Raw genomic sequence first — 12500 nt, 5'->3', positions numbered from 1 at the left:
CTGTTGGGGGTACACTGGTCAATTCTTGGAAACTTTCAGTATTGTTCATTTCAGTTTGCTCATGGCCTGAGGGCAGTGGTTCCATCTGCAACATGTCTGCGAATGATTCTATGTCTCCATAGGTTCCGGTCATTTCTGTAAGATCTTGGTCAACCAAATTCTCTTCAACATTTTGGTAAGAACGACTCTGCCATTTGTGGATAGTTCTGATAGATGGCAAAGTGAAGATTGTCCTTAAAAATTTGTATCCAGCTGGACTTTGCTCATATATGCCTATAACGTATTTGAGGAACTTTTTAGAAAATCTATTGCCTTTCCCAGCTCTATTTTTGAGGAACATCTGGCTTTCTAAGAACATAGCATGGTCTTCTGAGAGGAACTTCTTGGCATCTCTAATTATTTGCTCTCTACTGCCTGCATCCTTAGTAACATTGCAAGTCCTCTCAAGGTTTTTATATTTTTTCAGAAGTCCATTATATCTCTGGCTGTGCTTATTCAACAAACGGTTGTATCTCTTCTTCATCTCAAGTTTTGTTTCCTCGAAGTCTGAAATAGAAAAATATAATGAAAATACTCATAAATAACAACAACAGTAATAATATGCAGTAACAGTGATGATTAAGAGTAAATGTGTAAATAAATGACAAAATGTATGTGTAAATTACAACCATTATAATAATATTTACTTTTATAATGATTCCTTGCATTCTCAGCTAACTGCTTTACTTCCTCCTCCATCAACTCTGAATGGCCTTGTTTATTTGCCAACCAAAAAATATTCTTCCTGACAGGCTTTTGGTTTTTGCTGCCACGGTTATTGCTGATGTTTAGCACTTTTGGTTCTTTGGGAACATCGTGATTTGCATCTTGGTCCAACTCTTTAGCTGGGCTCATGTCATGCATTTGAGAGGGATCTTGTGCTGCACTGCTGGGTGCCTGATTTGAAAATGAAGCAGGAGGCCACAAAGAAGTGTGAGGGGTTTCTGTTGAAAGTTTTGGTCTGATCATGGTTTTGGGGGTTGAAGCAGATTGGTTTGAAGCTCCTGAAGGAATAACAGAGGCAGAGTGTAGTGTGAATGGAGATGCATTCATTTTGCTTGGCAGGCGAATGGTAAAAGTAAGCGCTGGAGAATCTGTCACACTTGTAGCGGACCAAGTCACGACAATGGGAGTTTGGTTTGCAGTAGGAACGAAACCCCTTGGCTCTCCTGAACCGGGAAATGAGCTGGCAGACCATTCGATTTCAAATGGGCTGAAGGGCCTTTCAAATGCTTGGAGAGGAGATGCAGGTTCACAGCTGCCTGGCATTGGTAATTTCCGAATATCTTCCAAAGAATCAGGCATTTCTGTCTCAAGATCTTCCAGTTGAGTGATGGATTTATACTGTATCTTATCTATATCTTCTTGCTGATGGGTAGGTGGCAATAAAGTTTTTGAGCTTTCTATTTCATCTCTTGTGACAGGAAGCATATGACCATCTGGAACTGAAGTAAGAAAAATAATGTATGTATTGGTATTCAGTCTGAATATGCCAGTACTGTTTTTGAACTGTAACATCTATTTTTTTTTTTTCAAATATAAAAAAGTGTAAATTTCCATTAAAGACTTACATGCCTTTACTGGCTGAATAAGTCCTTTATCTTTCATTGACTCAAAAGAAGATCTATGTAAAACCATAAACATTCTTTTTCTGCCATCTTTATACTTTAATATTTTAGTTTGGATGGGTTCTAAAACATCTGCAAAAGGAGAAAAAATGAAGTATTAGATTGTCCAATCAAGTAAAAATTTGTTCTGTGTCTTTACAAAATTCAAGTTTATTATTATTTGTTTTTTTACTAAAATTCAGAGCACAGCTTTGGTAATTTATCAATTATCATTTCATCTGAAGATCTATAATACAAGAGTTCAAGGTTATCACATTTCCAAAATCTTGTCATTTAATTTATTTCCATTTCCTGCACAGTTCCCATAAATTTCCACTTTTTATGACAATCAGTGGCAGATTCAAGACATAGAAGGGGCGGCTACCCTCTTAGTGTGACTTTTGCACTGCCACAGCAATGTAATACAGGACATACAGAAACATGTGAAAAATCTAGGGCTATTGTGATGATATTATATGTATATATAATCTTTTGTAATTTTTTATATATATGTATCTAAGTATCTTTTACCTTACTGAAACCACGAGAGCCTGGATATCCTACAAACTATTTCATGTTACAGTCAATGCTTGGAAAACATGTACCTGACCACTGTATAATTTAGACAGTGTTACACTGCTGAACCATAGTACTCTTGAAATTGTAATCAATATTTGATATTTCACAATGCTCCCTTATTATACATTCAACGTCTTCCCTTTGGAACATCCTGGATCTGCCACTGGTGACAATTACATCTATGAACAGTGTTTCATGAGCAAAAATCTAGGATAGATGGTCAACATTTGGTTACTTCTTTCTTTTATAAGCTCAATTCCCTTTAGTATTAGATGAAAAGAAAACAAGTACTTCTAGAATAAGAAAAAACACATTTCCTACCTTTCTTATTTAAGTTTTGCTTAGTACTTCTTTCTCTGGATGGGACATCATCAACTGTAGGAACTGAGAGCCCACCATCCTTTTTGCTGATTTCATCAGAATTAGCATCACTTGACTGTGAATTCCTAGAAGGACTTGTGTTCACTTGATCTTCTGCAGCTGATGCACTCTCGACTTCTTTTCCTGGAGAAGTCTCAGTTGGGACAAGCTGTGGCTCACTTGGGTGGGAAGGTGAATGACTTTGAATGTTCGTACTGCTTCTTTCAGCTCCCTGACTAGTAACTGGCATTTCCTTTGAAGATGTTATCACCGGTGGAGCCGAGTCGAAAAATGATGATGGTGAAGACTGATTTAAGGATGTGGTTGATAATGGTAACTGAGCCTGGGAAGACCTTATAAGTGTTGGAGTAAGGGCATTATGGTTCAGTCTAAGTGACCCATTTGATGTGGTATTGCTTGGTGTTACCTGCTGTATATTTTGGCTCTGGTGAGGACACCTCTCCAATGATTTCAGGTTCTGATCTTCATCTAATTTATTTATGTCTGTATTTTCCTGGTCAAGGTCGATTACTGGCACATGAAAAGATTTCTTTAATTCACGTTGAAGTTTGTTAGACTGATACTGTTTTGGGTTTAATGAGCGAAATACACTGATATCCGGTCTATCGGATTTAGAATGGTCATTATCAACACTCTCTGAATGTAGATTCCATGGTAAATTATATTCTCCATCACCAGGAAATCCTCTTGAGGTAGATGGGACAGAAGCTATATTAGGAATGTTGTAACTTTCAGATGAAGAGTTTGTAAACTGTGTTTCAGAAACAGGAGTAACAGCAAAGGAAGAAGAGTCTGTGTAAAATTCAGGAGGATATGTATCATTTTTTTCTTCCCCATTGTTAATTCTCTGGGTCTCATCACATTCTGAAATTAAAAGAACAGAATGAGTTAACTCTTGATGGAAGGGTCAGCGTCAACTCATATACCTCTTAACAATTTCACAAGGACAATGAAACATATTACTTCCAAATATTACAGTGGTGTAACTTGTATAGTCACCCTTAGGTTTGTCAGCTGCCTCTAATAAAGAGGAACTAGCATTTTGATACAATGATTTTTGTTAATTCAGGCTGTATTCTCTGAATTTTGCATCTCATATACATTTCAATGCCTGTCACTCTTTGAGTGAATAATGAATGTAAACATATGAATGAATACTGTGTGATATACATGAAAACAGCAGAAGCACATATTATATCACAATGTCTGAACATTGTTGAACTTTGGTACTTTTGAAATTGTAAATGAATATTCTATAACCTATAGAAAATCACTAATCAATATTCTTTTATTTATCATGTTTTGGGTAGCCTGCTGTATAAGTGCAGATGTACATACATAAGCAATGAAAATAACTTCTTACCTCCACTATTCAATTCTTGTTGCACACTTGTTTTTCTGGATGGGTAATCAGCTATAGTCACTGTAGGCCCATCATCCTTCTTGACTTCCTCTGTATTAACATAACTTGATTGAAAAATCCCAAAAGGACTTATATTTCCTTGATCTTCTACCCTTGATACATTATCTGCTTCTTTTTCTGGAGATGAAAAATGAGTTGGAGTGTTTAGTGCTGAGTCAGCTTGGACAAACTGAGTATTACTTGGAAGGGAAAGGGAATGATTTTAAATGTTCATATTATTTCCTTCAGCCCTGAAATAAAACCCATCCTGGAGACTGGGCAAGCAAATCTATCCCTCTCTGCAATGGGTTAAGTCAGGTCCTCAGGATATAATTTTTCCTTGTATCAGTGGAATAACCTGGGATATTTAAGAAATTTCACTACGAGAGAGAGAGAGAGAGAGAGAGAGAGAGAGAGAGAGAGAGAGAGAGAGAGAGAGAGAGAGAGAGAGAGAGAGAGAGAGAAGAGAGAAAAGAGAGAGAAGAGAGAGAGAAGAGAGAAGAGAGAGAGAGAGAGAGAGAGAGAGAGAGAGGGGGAGAGAGAGAGAGAGAGAGAGAGAGAGAGAGAGAGAGAGAGAGAGAGAAAGAGAGAGAGAGAGAGAAAGAGGAGATAGAGAAAAAGAGAGGTTAAATATAATTTCACATTCTCCATTCTTACTACAAGGTACCTGAAAGGTCACTGAATATTATTTTCTGAGATAAAAAATGCACATCTCTTACCTTCTCTAGTTAATATTTGTGATATACTTGTTACTCTTGTTGGATCATCAGCTACAGTCCCTGGAAGCCCACCATCCTTCTTGACTTCATCTGTATTGACATAACTTGATTGTAAAATCCCAAAAGGACTTATATTCCCTTGATCTTCTACACTTGATATATTATCTGCTTCTTTTTCTGGAGATGAAAAATGAGTTGGAGTGTTTAGTGCTGAGTCAGCTTGGACAAACTGAGTATTACTTGGATGGGAAAGAGACGGACTTTGAGTGTTCGTATGGTTTCCTTGAGCCTCAAGATAAGACCTTGGTATCTCCCTATAGGACGTTATCATAGTTGCACTTGGATGGAAATGTGGTGATGGTTGAGGCTCAAGCAAGGGTGTGGTTGATATTGGTCTATGAGTCTGTGAAGACCACATGAACATTCTAGTGAAAGCATTTTGTCCAAGTGACTCGCCTGATGTAGAATTGCATATTGGTGTTGCTTGTTGCATATTTTGATCCTGGTGAGGATCCCTCTCTGATGATCTCAGGTTCTGATCTTCATCTAATCTATTTCTGTCTGTATTTTCTTGGTCAAGATCAATTCTTGGTACATAAAAAGTTTCCTTAAATTCATGTTGAGGTTTGCTAGTCTGGTACTGTATTGGGTTTATTGAGTGAAATGCACTGACATCTCCTGGTCTACCAGATGCAGAATGATTATTCTCAACACTCTCTGAATGGAGATTCCATGGTAAGTTATATTCTACATTAGTAGAAAATCCATTTGAGGTAGATGGAATAGCGCCCATATTAAGAATGTTGTAACTTTCAGATAAGGTGTTTGTAAACTGTGAGTCAGTAGTAGCAGGAGCAGCATTGGAAGAAAAATGTGGATAAACAGCTGCAGAATATGCATAATTTCTTTCTTCCCCATTATTCATCCTCTGCATCTTATCACACTCTGGAATTTCAATAAAGGAATGAGTCAAAACCATAATGAGAGAGTAGCATATATGTATATATTTGTTTTAGCCTATCTAGAATTATTTCAGTATCTACAAAAGTATAAGATCTCAGTAATGTCTGCAATCAAGTAGACATTACTTTATAATATTACTGTAGCATAACATAATCTAGTCATTCTTCTCTCTACCAGGTACCTGTGATCAGGAGAAACTATCTGGTTTGACACAAAGACCTTCATCACTTCAGTTTGTTTGCTCCGAATTTAATGCTTGTATCTTATATGCTTTTGAGTGCCTATTATAACTACTGAACTGTGGTGATACCAATAAAATCTAAAATCTGTAAGTTCATATTTGATATTTTATAGAAATTCAGATGCTTAAAATGAAATCATTTATGTATGTTTTTGGTAGTCATATGTACAACTGTAAAGATATGACCAATAAAAATTACCTTATCTGGGTCATACTTTTAACCAGTCGTAAGTGAAATAAAAATGTATGTAATTTAAATATTAAATCAAGTGTCTATGCTTATATTCCTAATAAACAATTAACATACAGATACATAGTCATCTGAGAAAACATTCATTCTCTCCATATGTAGTTAAGAATATATGCAAAAGGAATGTAGTTTTAACCCACTGCAGACAGGTGCATGACATACATGTCGCAGGAGCTATGGCCTGACAACGGGCGTCATGACACACATGATGTTGGGTGATTTTGGCTCAGTGTGTTATTTATAGTACTATGAATAATGAGTGAGTGGTGATGACAACTGCAGCCATTATTACTACAAATTCCATGATATTAAGCAAAATGAGTTTCACCTAAAATCCAAAACCTAGATGGCATCACTTTCTTCTAGCGCCAGCAGGAGAGAAAGGAATGAATGACACCCATCCACAGTTTCTAGCAAGCATTATCTTTAGAGAGCAATGGCACACATTAAGTTGCTGACCTCTTGCTCTAAAGTACTGCCTATGAAGGATGTGCAGGCAGAACGAGAAGAGGAAGGTGACTCAAACCAGTGTCTACAATCTGCCCCTGTACCAGTAGGCCTCACAGTCATAAGCACAGGTATCCTTCCTCTTTCCTACCTCTTCATTACGGATAGTAATATTTTTTGTATTCGCTCACAACAGTACACAAATACGAAAAAAAATGAAGATGCTTTTTTTATCCTCCCATAAAACAGGAAAACTTCTACCACAATGAGTATAAAGAAAATCATGAGCTGATATAGACCCTATACTACAATTTTAATGAACTGCAGCATTGATAGAGCCTGTCATGTAACACATATTAGTCTCTCAACACAATAAAACACACACAAATGACAAAAACAAAAATGGTTCTAGTTTTACAATAAGTCACTGAAAGAGAGTGGGAAAAATCAAGGTATGATGCATGATGCTGCCTCACTGGCAAGCAAATCTATCCCCCATCTGCAATGGGTTAAGGCAGATCCTCAGGATATTGTTTTTCCTGGGATATTTCAGAAATTTCACTACTTGAGAAAGAGAGAGAGAGAGAGAGAGAGAGAGAGAGAGAGAGAGAGAGAGAGAGAGAGAGAGAGAGAGAGAGAGAGAGAGAGAGAGAGAGAGAGAGAGAGAGAGAGAAGAGAGAGAGAGAAAGAAGAGAGAGAGAGAGAGAGAGAGAGAGAGAGAAAGAGAGAGAAAGAGAGAGAGAGAGAAAGAAGAGAGAGAGAGAGAGGAGAGAGAGAGAGAGAGAGAGAGAGAGAGAGAGAGAGAGAGAGAGAGAGAGAGAGAGAGAGAGAGAGAGAGAGAGAGAGAGAGAGAGAGAGAGAGAGAGATAGAGATAGATAGAGAGAGGTAGGTTAAATATATTTTCACAATCTCTATTCTTACCACAAGGTACCTGATAGATTACTGAATATTATATTCTAAGATAAAGAATACATATTTCTTACCTTCTCTAGTTAATATTTGTGATATACTTGTTACTCTTGTTGGGTCATCAGCTACAGTCCCTGGAAGCCCACCATCCTTCTTGACTTCATCTGTATTAACATAACTTGATTGTAAAATCCCAAAAGGACTTATATTCCTTTGATATTCTACACTTGATACATTATCTGCTTCGTTTTCTGGAGATGAAAAATGAGTTGGAGTGTTTAGTGCTGAGTCAGCTTGGACAAACTGAGTATTACTTGGATGGGAAAGAGAAGGACTTTGAGTGTTCATACGGTTTCCTTGAGCCTCAAGATAAGACCTTGGTATCTCCCTATAGGACGTTATCATAGTTGCACTTGGATGGAAAAGTGGTGATTGTGGAGGCCGATGTAACAATGTGGTTGATAATGGTCTTTTTGTCTCGGAAGACCACATAAACATTGTAGTGACATCATTTTGGCCCAGTCCAAGTGGCTCATCTGATGTGGAATTGCATGTTGGTTTTACTTGTGGGGTATTTTGGCCATGGTGAGGGTCCCTCTTTGATGATGTCAGGGTCTGATCTTCATCTAGTTTGTATCTGTCAGTATGTTCCCGAGTCAAGTCAATTACTGGTATATCAAAAGATTCCTTTAGTACATTTTGTGATTTGTAAGACTGGTACTGGTTTGGGTTTACTGAATGAAACACACTAGCATCTCCCACTCTATTATTCTCTACACTTTGTGAATGTAGATTCCACGGTAAGTTATATCTTACATCCACAGGAAATCCCTTGGAGGTAGATGGGAGAGAACCTATATTAGGTACATCATAACTACCAGAGGAGAAGCTTGTAAACTGCGGGCCAGCGGTAGCAGTAGCAGTACGAGTGGGAGAGTGTGTATCATGTACTAGCGAGTATGCTTCATTCTTTTCTTTGACATTATCCATTCTCTACATCTTATCACATTCTGAAATGTAAATAAAGAATAAGTTAAACCCTTAATGGAAGAGTTAGCATGTTCTCCTATATCCGTTTTTGCCTATATGTCTAAAACCAATATAAGATCTATATGACTATGTAATATGAGAAGAAATACATGATCAACTATTACTTAATAGTAGTGTAGCATAACTTGTATAGTCACCTTTCTTTTTGTAAAATTCATCTAAACAAGAGGAACAATCTGACTTTACTCACTAGTTTCTCTAAATTTAATACTTTTATCTCATACATTTCACTGTCTTACACTCTTTTGTTGGGTTTTTTGGGAAATTTAAAAAATTGAAGGGGAGAGAGGAGAGAGGGAGAGATGAGAGATGAGGAGGAGAGAGAGAGAGGAGAGAGAGAGAGGAGAGAGAGGAGAGAGAGAGAGGAGGGAGAGGAGAGAGAGAGAGAGAGGAGAGGGAGGGAGAGAGAGGAGAGAGGAGAGAGGAGAGGGGAGAGGAGGGGAGAGGAGGGGAGAGGGAGAGAGGGGAGAGGAGAGGAGAGGAGAGGAGAGAGAGAGAGAGAGAGAGAGAGAGAGAGAGAGAGAGAGAGAGAGAGAGAGAGAGAGAGGGGAGGGGACGAAAGAGGAAGGGGAGAGGAGGGGAGAGGGAGAGAGAGAGAGGGAGGGGAGAGGGAGAGAGAGGAGGATGTGGAGGAGAAGAGAGAGAGAGGAGAGGGGAGAGAGAGATGTGAGAGAGCGAGAGTGAGAGAGAGTGAGGGAGGAGAGAGAAAGAGAGGGAGGGAGGAAGGGAGGGAGAGAGGAGTGAGAGGAGGGAGGAGAGAGAGGAGAGGAGAGAGGAAGAAGGAGAGAGAGAGAGGAGGAGGGAGAGAGGAGAGAGGAGGGGGAGAGAGAGAGAGAGGAGGGAGAGGGAGAGAGGAGAGAGAAGAGAGAGAGGGAGAGGAGAGGAGAGAGAGAGGGAGAGGGATGAGAGAGAAGAGGGGGAGGAAGGAGAGGAGAGAGAGGAGAGAGAGGAGGAGAGAGAGGGAGAGAGAGAGAGGGAGGAGGAGAGAGAGAGAGTGAGGAGGAGGAGAGAGAGGGAGAGAGGAGAGAGAGAGAGAGAGAGAGAGGAGAGGGGGAGAGAGGGAGGAGAGAGAGGAGAGAGGAGAGAGGAGAGAGAGAGAGAGGAGGAGAGAGAGAGGAGGAGTGGAGGGGAGAGAGGAGAGAGAGGAGAGGGAGGAGGAGAGAGAGGGAGAGAGAGAGGAGAGGAGAGGAGAGAGGAGAGAGAGCGAGGGAGAGAGTGAGGGGAGAGGAGAGAGTTGAGAAGAGAGGGAGGAGGTGAGAGAGGAGGAGAGAGAGGAGGAGAGAGAGAGAGAGAGAGGAGGAGAGAGGGAGGAGAGGAGAGAGGGGAGTGAGGAGAGAGAGAAGAGGGGAGAGGAGAGGAGGAGAGGGGAGGAGGAGAGGAGAGGAGAGGAGAGGAGAGAGAGAGAGGAGAGGGTGGAGAGTAGGAGAGAGAGAGAGAGAGGAGAGAGAGGAGAGAGGAGAGGAGGGGGGGGGAGGAGAGAGGATAGAGAGAGTGAGGAGAGGGGAGGAGAGAGAGAGAGGGAGAGAGAAGGGGGAGAGGAGAGAGAAGAGTGAGTGAGAGAGAGAGAGGGAGAGGGGAGAGAGAGAGAGAGAGGAGAGAGGGGGAAGAGAGAGGGGAAGAGAGGAGAGAGAGGAGAGAGAGAGGGATGAGAGGTGAAGAGGGAGGAGAGGAGAGTGGTGAGAGGAGAGAGGAGAGAGAGAGAGGGAGAGAGAGAGGAGAGTGGGAGGAGGAGAGTGAGAGAGAGGAGAGAGGTGGGAGAGTGAAGAGGAGAGAGGGAGAGAGAGAGTGAGAGAGGGAGTGGGAGGGAGAGAGGAGGAGAGAGGGGAGGAGAGAGAGGAGGGGAAAGAGAGAGGAGTGGAGAGTGAGGAGAGGAGAGAGGGAGGGGAGAGAAGGAGAGAGAGAGGGAGAGAGGGAGAGAGAGGAGAGGAGGAGAGTGAGAGAGGAGGGTGGAGTGAGGAGGAGAGAGGGAGAGGGAGAGGTGAGAGTGAGGAGAGAGAGGAGGGAGGAGAGGGAGAGAGGAGAGAGTGTGAGGAGAGGAGAGAGAGAGTGGAGAGAGAGGAAGAGAGGAGAAGAGGAGTGAGAGAGGAGAGTGGGGTGAGGAGGAGGAGGGAGGGAAGAGAGAGGTGAGGAGGAGGGAAGAGAGGGAGCGCAGGAGAGAGAGAGAGAGGAGGGGAGAGAGGGGGAGAGGAGGAGAGGGGGGAAAGGGAGAGAGGGAGAGAGAGAAGGAGGAGGGAGGAGGGAGAGAGAGGAGGAGTGGAGGGAGAGAGAGAAAGAGGAGGGAGGAGAGGAGGAGAGAGAGAGAGAGAGAGAAGGGGAGGGGGAGAGGAGGGAGAGAGGGGGAGGAGAGAGAGCGAAGAGAGGGAGGAGGAGAGCGGAGAGAGCGAGAGAGAGGGAGGTGAGAAGGGAGAGAGAGGGGAGAGAGGGAGAGAGGGGAGAGAGAGGAGAGTGAGGATGAGAGAGTAGAGGAGAGAGGGGAGGGAAGAGGAGAGAGGAGTGGAGGAAGAGGGAAGAGAGAGGAGGAGAGAGAGAGAGGAGGGGAGAATGAGAGGAAGGGAGGAGAGGAGAGAGTGGAGAGGAGGGAGAGAGGGGGAGAGAGAGGAGAGAGGGGGGAGAAGGAGGAGAGGAGAGAGGGGAGAGGAGGAGAGGTGAGGGAGGTGTGGAGGAGGAGAGAGGAGAGAGAGGGGAGAGAGTGAGAGGGTGAGGGAGAGAGAGAGAGAGTTGGGAGAGAGAGGGGAGAGAGGAGAGAGAGGAGAGGATGAGGAGAGAGAGGGAGAGGATGGGGAGAGAGAGGGGAAAGGATGAGGAGAGAGAGGGGGGAGGATGAGGAGAGAGAGAAGATGAGGAGAGAGAGAAAGGAGAGAGAAGGGGAGAGAAGTGAGAGAGGGAAGAGAGGGAGAGAGAGAGGAGAGGGAGAGAGTGAGAGAGAGGAGGGGGGAGAGGAGAGAGAGGAGAGAGAAGAGAGAGGGGAGGAAGGGAGAGAGGAGAGGAGAGGGAGGGAGGGGAGAGAGAGAGGAGGGGTGGAGGGGAGAGAGGGAAGAGAGAGGAGGAGGGAGAGGAGGAGGAGGGGGGAGAGAGAAGAGGAGAGAGAGAGGGGAGGAGGAAGAGAAGGAGAGAGAGAGGGAGGGGAGAGAGAGGGAAGGAGGAGGGAGGAGAGAGAGTGAGTGGAGAGGAGAGGGAGGAGGGGGAGAGAGGTGGGAGAGGAGAGAGAGAGTGAGGAGGAGAGAGGAGAGAGGGAGAGAGTGAGAGAGAGGAGAGAGAGAGAGAGAGGGAGGAGGGAAGGGGTGGAGGGAGGAGGAGAGAGGGGAGGAGAGAGGGAGAAGGAGAGAGAGAGAGAGAGGAGAGAGGGAGGAGAGAGAGAGAGAGAGGGAGGAGAGAGAGGAGAGAGAGAGGAGGGGAGAGGAGAGAGAGAGAGGGGGAGGGAGAAGGGGAGAGGAGAGAAGGAGAGGGGAGAGAGAGAGAGAGAGAGAGGGGAGAGAGGAGAGGAGAGAGAGGGAGGAGGAAGGAGAGAGGAGAGGGGATGAGGAGAGGGAGGAGAGAGGAGGGGAGAGAGAGAGAGAATGAGAGAGGGAGAGAGAGAGAGAGAGAGGAGAGAGAAGGAGAGAGGAGAGATGGAGAGAGTGAGAGAGGAGAGGGGAGGAGGAGAGAGAGAGGAGGGGAGAGAGAGGGGAAGAGAGAGAGAGGAGAGGGGGGAGAAGAGAGGAGGAGAATGGAGAGTGAGAGATGAGAGGGAGAGGAGGGAAGGAGGAGGAGAGAGAGAGGATGAGGGGAGAGAGGGAGAGGGAGAGGAGAGAGAGAGGAGAGAGGAGAGAGGGAGAGGGAGAGAGGAGAGGAAAGCGAGAGAGAGAAAGAGGGGAAGGGGAGGAGAGAGAGAGAGAGAGGAAGAGATGGGGAGAGAGAGGAAGGAGAGAGAGA

The 12500-nt window shown here is 43.5% G+C and overlaps 1 protein-coding gene across 1 annotated transcript in view; it reads right to left on the bottom strand.

Annotated features, from left to right (window-relative positions):
• LOC122267686 (uncharacterized) overlaps positions 1 to 12500 on the bottom strand; it is an 18792-nt gene that overhangs the window by 176 nt on the left and 6116 nt on the right. Inside the window, exons 2-8 of the mRNA XM_086547287.1 lie at positions 7613 to 8548; positions 4728 to 5672; positions 3970 to 4146; positions 2547 to 3470; positions 1611 to 1739; positions 687 to 1484; positions 1 to 546 (exon numbers count right to left, since the gene is read on the bottom strand). The exon at positions 1 to 546 is cut by the window's left edge and continues 176 nt beyond it. Of these exons, the coding sequence (XP_086403413.1) occupies positions 1 to 546; positions 687 to 1484; positions 1611 to 1739; positions 2547 to 3470; positions 3970 to 4146; positions 4728 to 5672; positions 7613 to 8528 (4435 nt within the window). The 5' untranslated portion in view covers positions 8529 to 8548. The remainder of the gene's footprint in view (positions 547 to 686; positions 1485 to 1610; positions 1740 to 2546; positions 3471 to 3969; positions 4147 to 4727; positions 5673 to 7612; positions 8549 to 12500) is intronic.

Source organism: Penaeus japonicus, unplaced genomic scaffold (genome assembly GCF_977035675.1).
Source record: "Penaeus japonicus unplaced genomic scaffold, GWHDUDI00000001_assembly GWHDUDI00000019, whole genome shotgun sequence".
Taxonomy (NCBI): Eukaryota; Metazoa; Arthropoda; class Malacostraca; order Decapoda; family Penaeidae; genus Penaeus; species Penaeus japonicus.
Note: the sequence above shows the minus strand (reverse complement) of the source record. Positions and strands in the feature narration are given on the sequence as shown.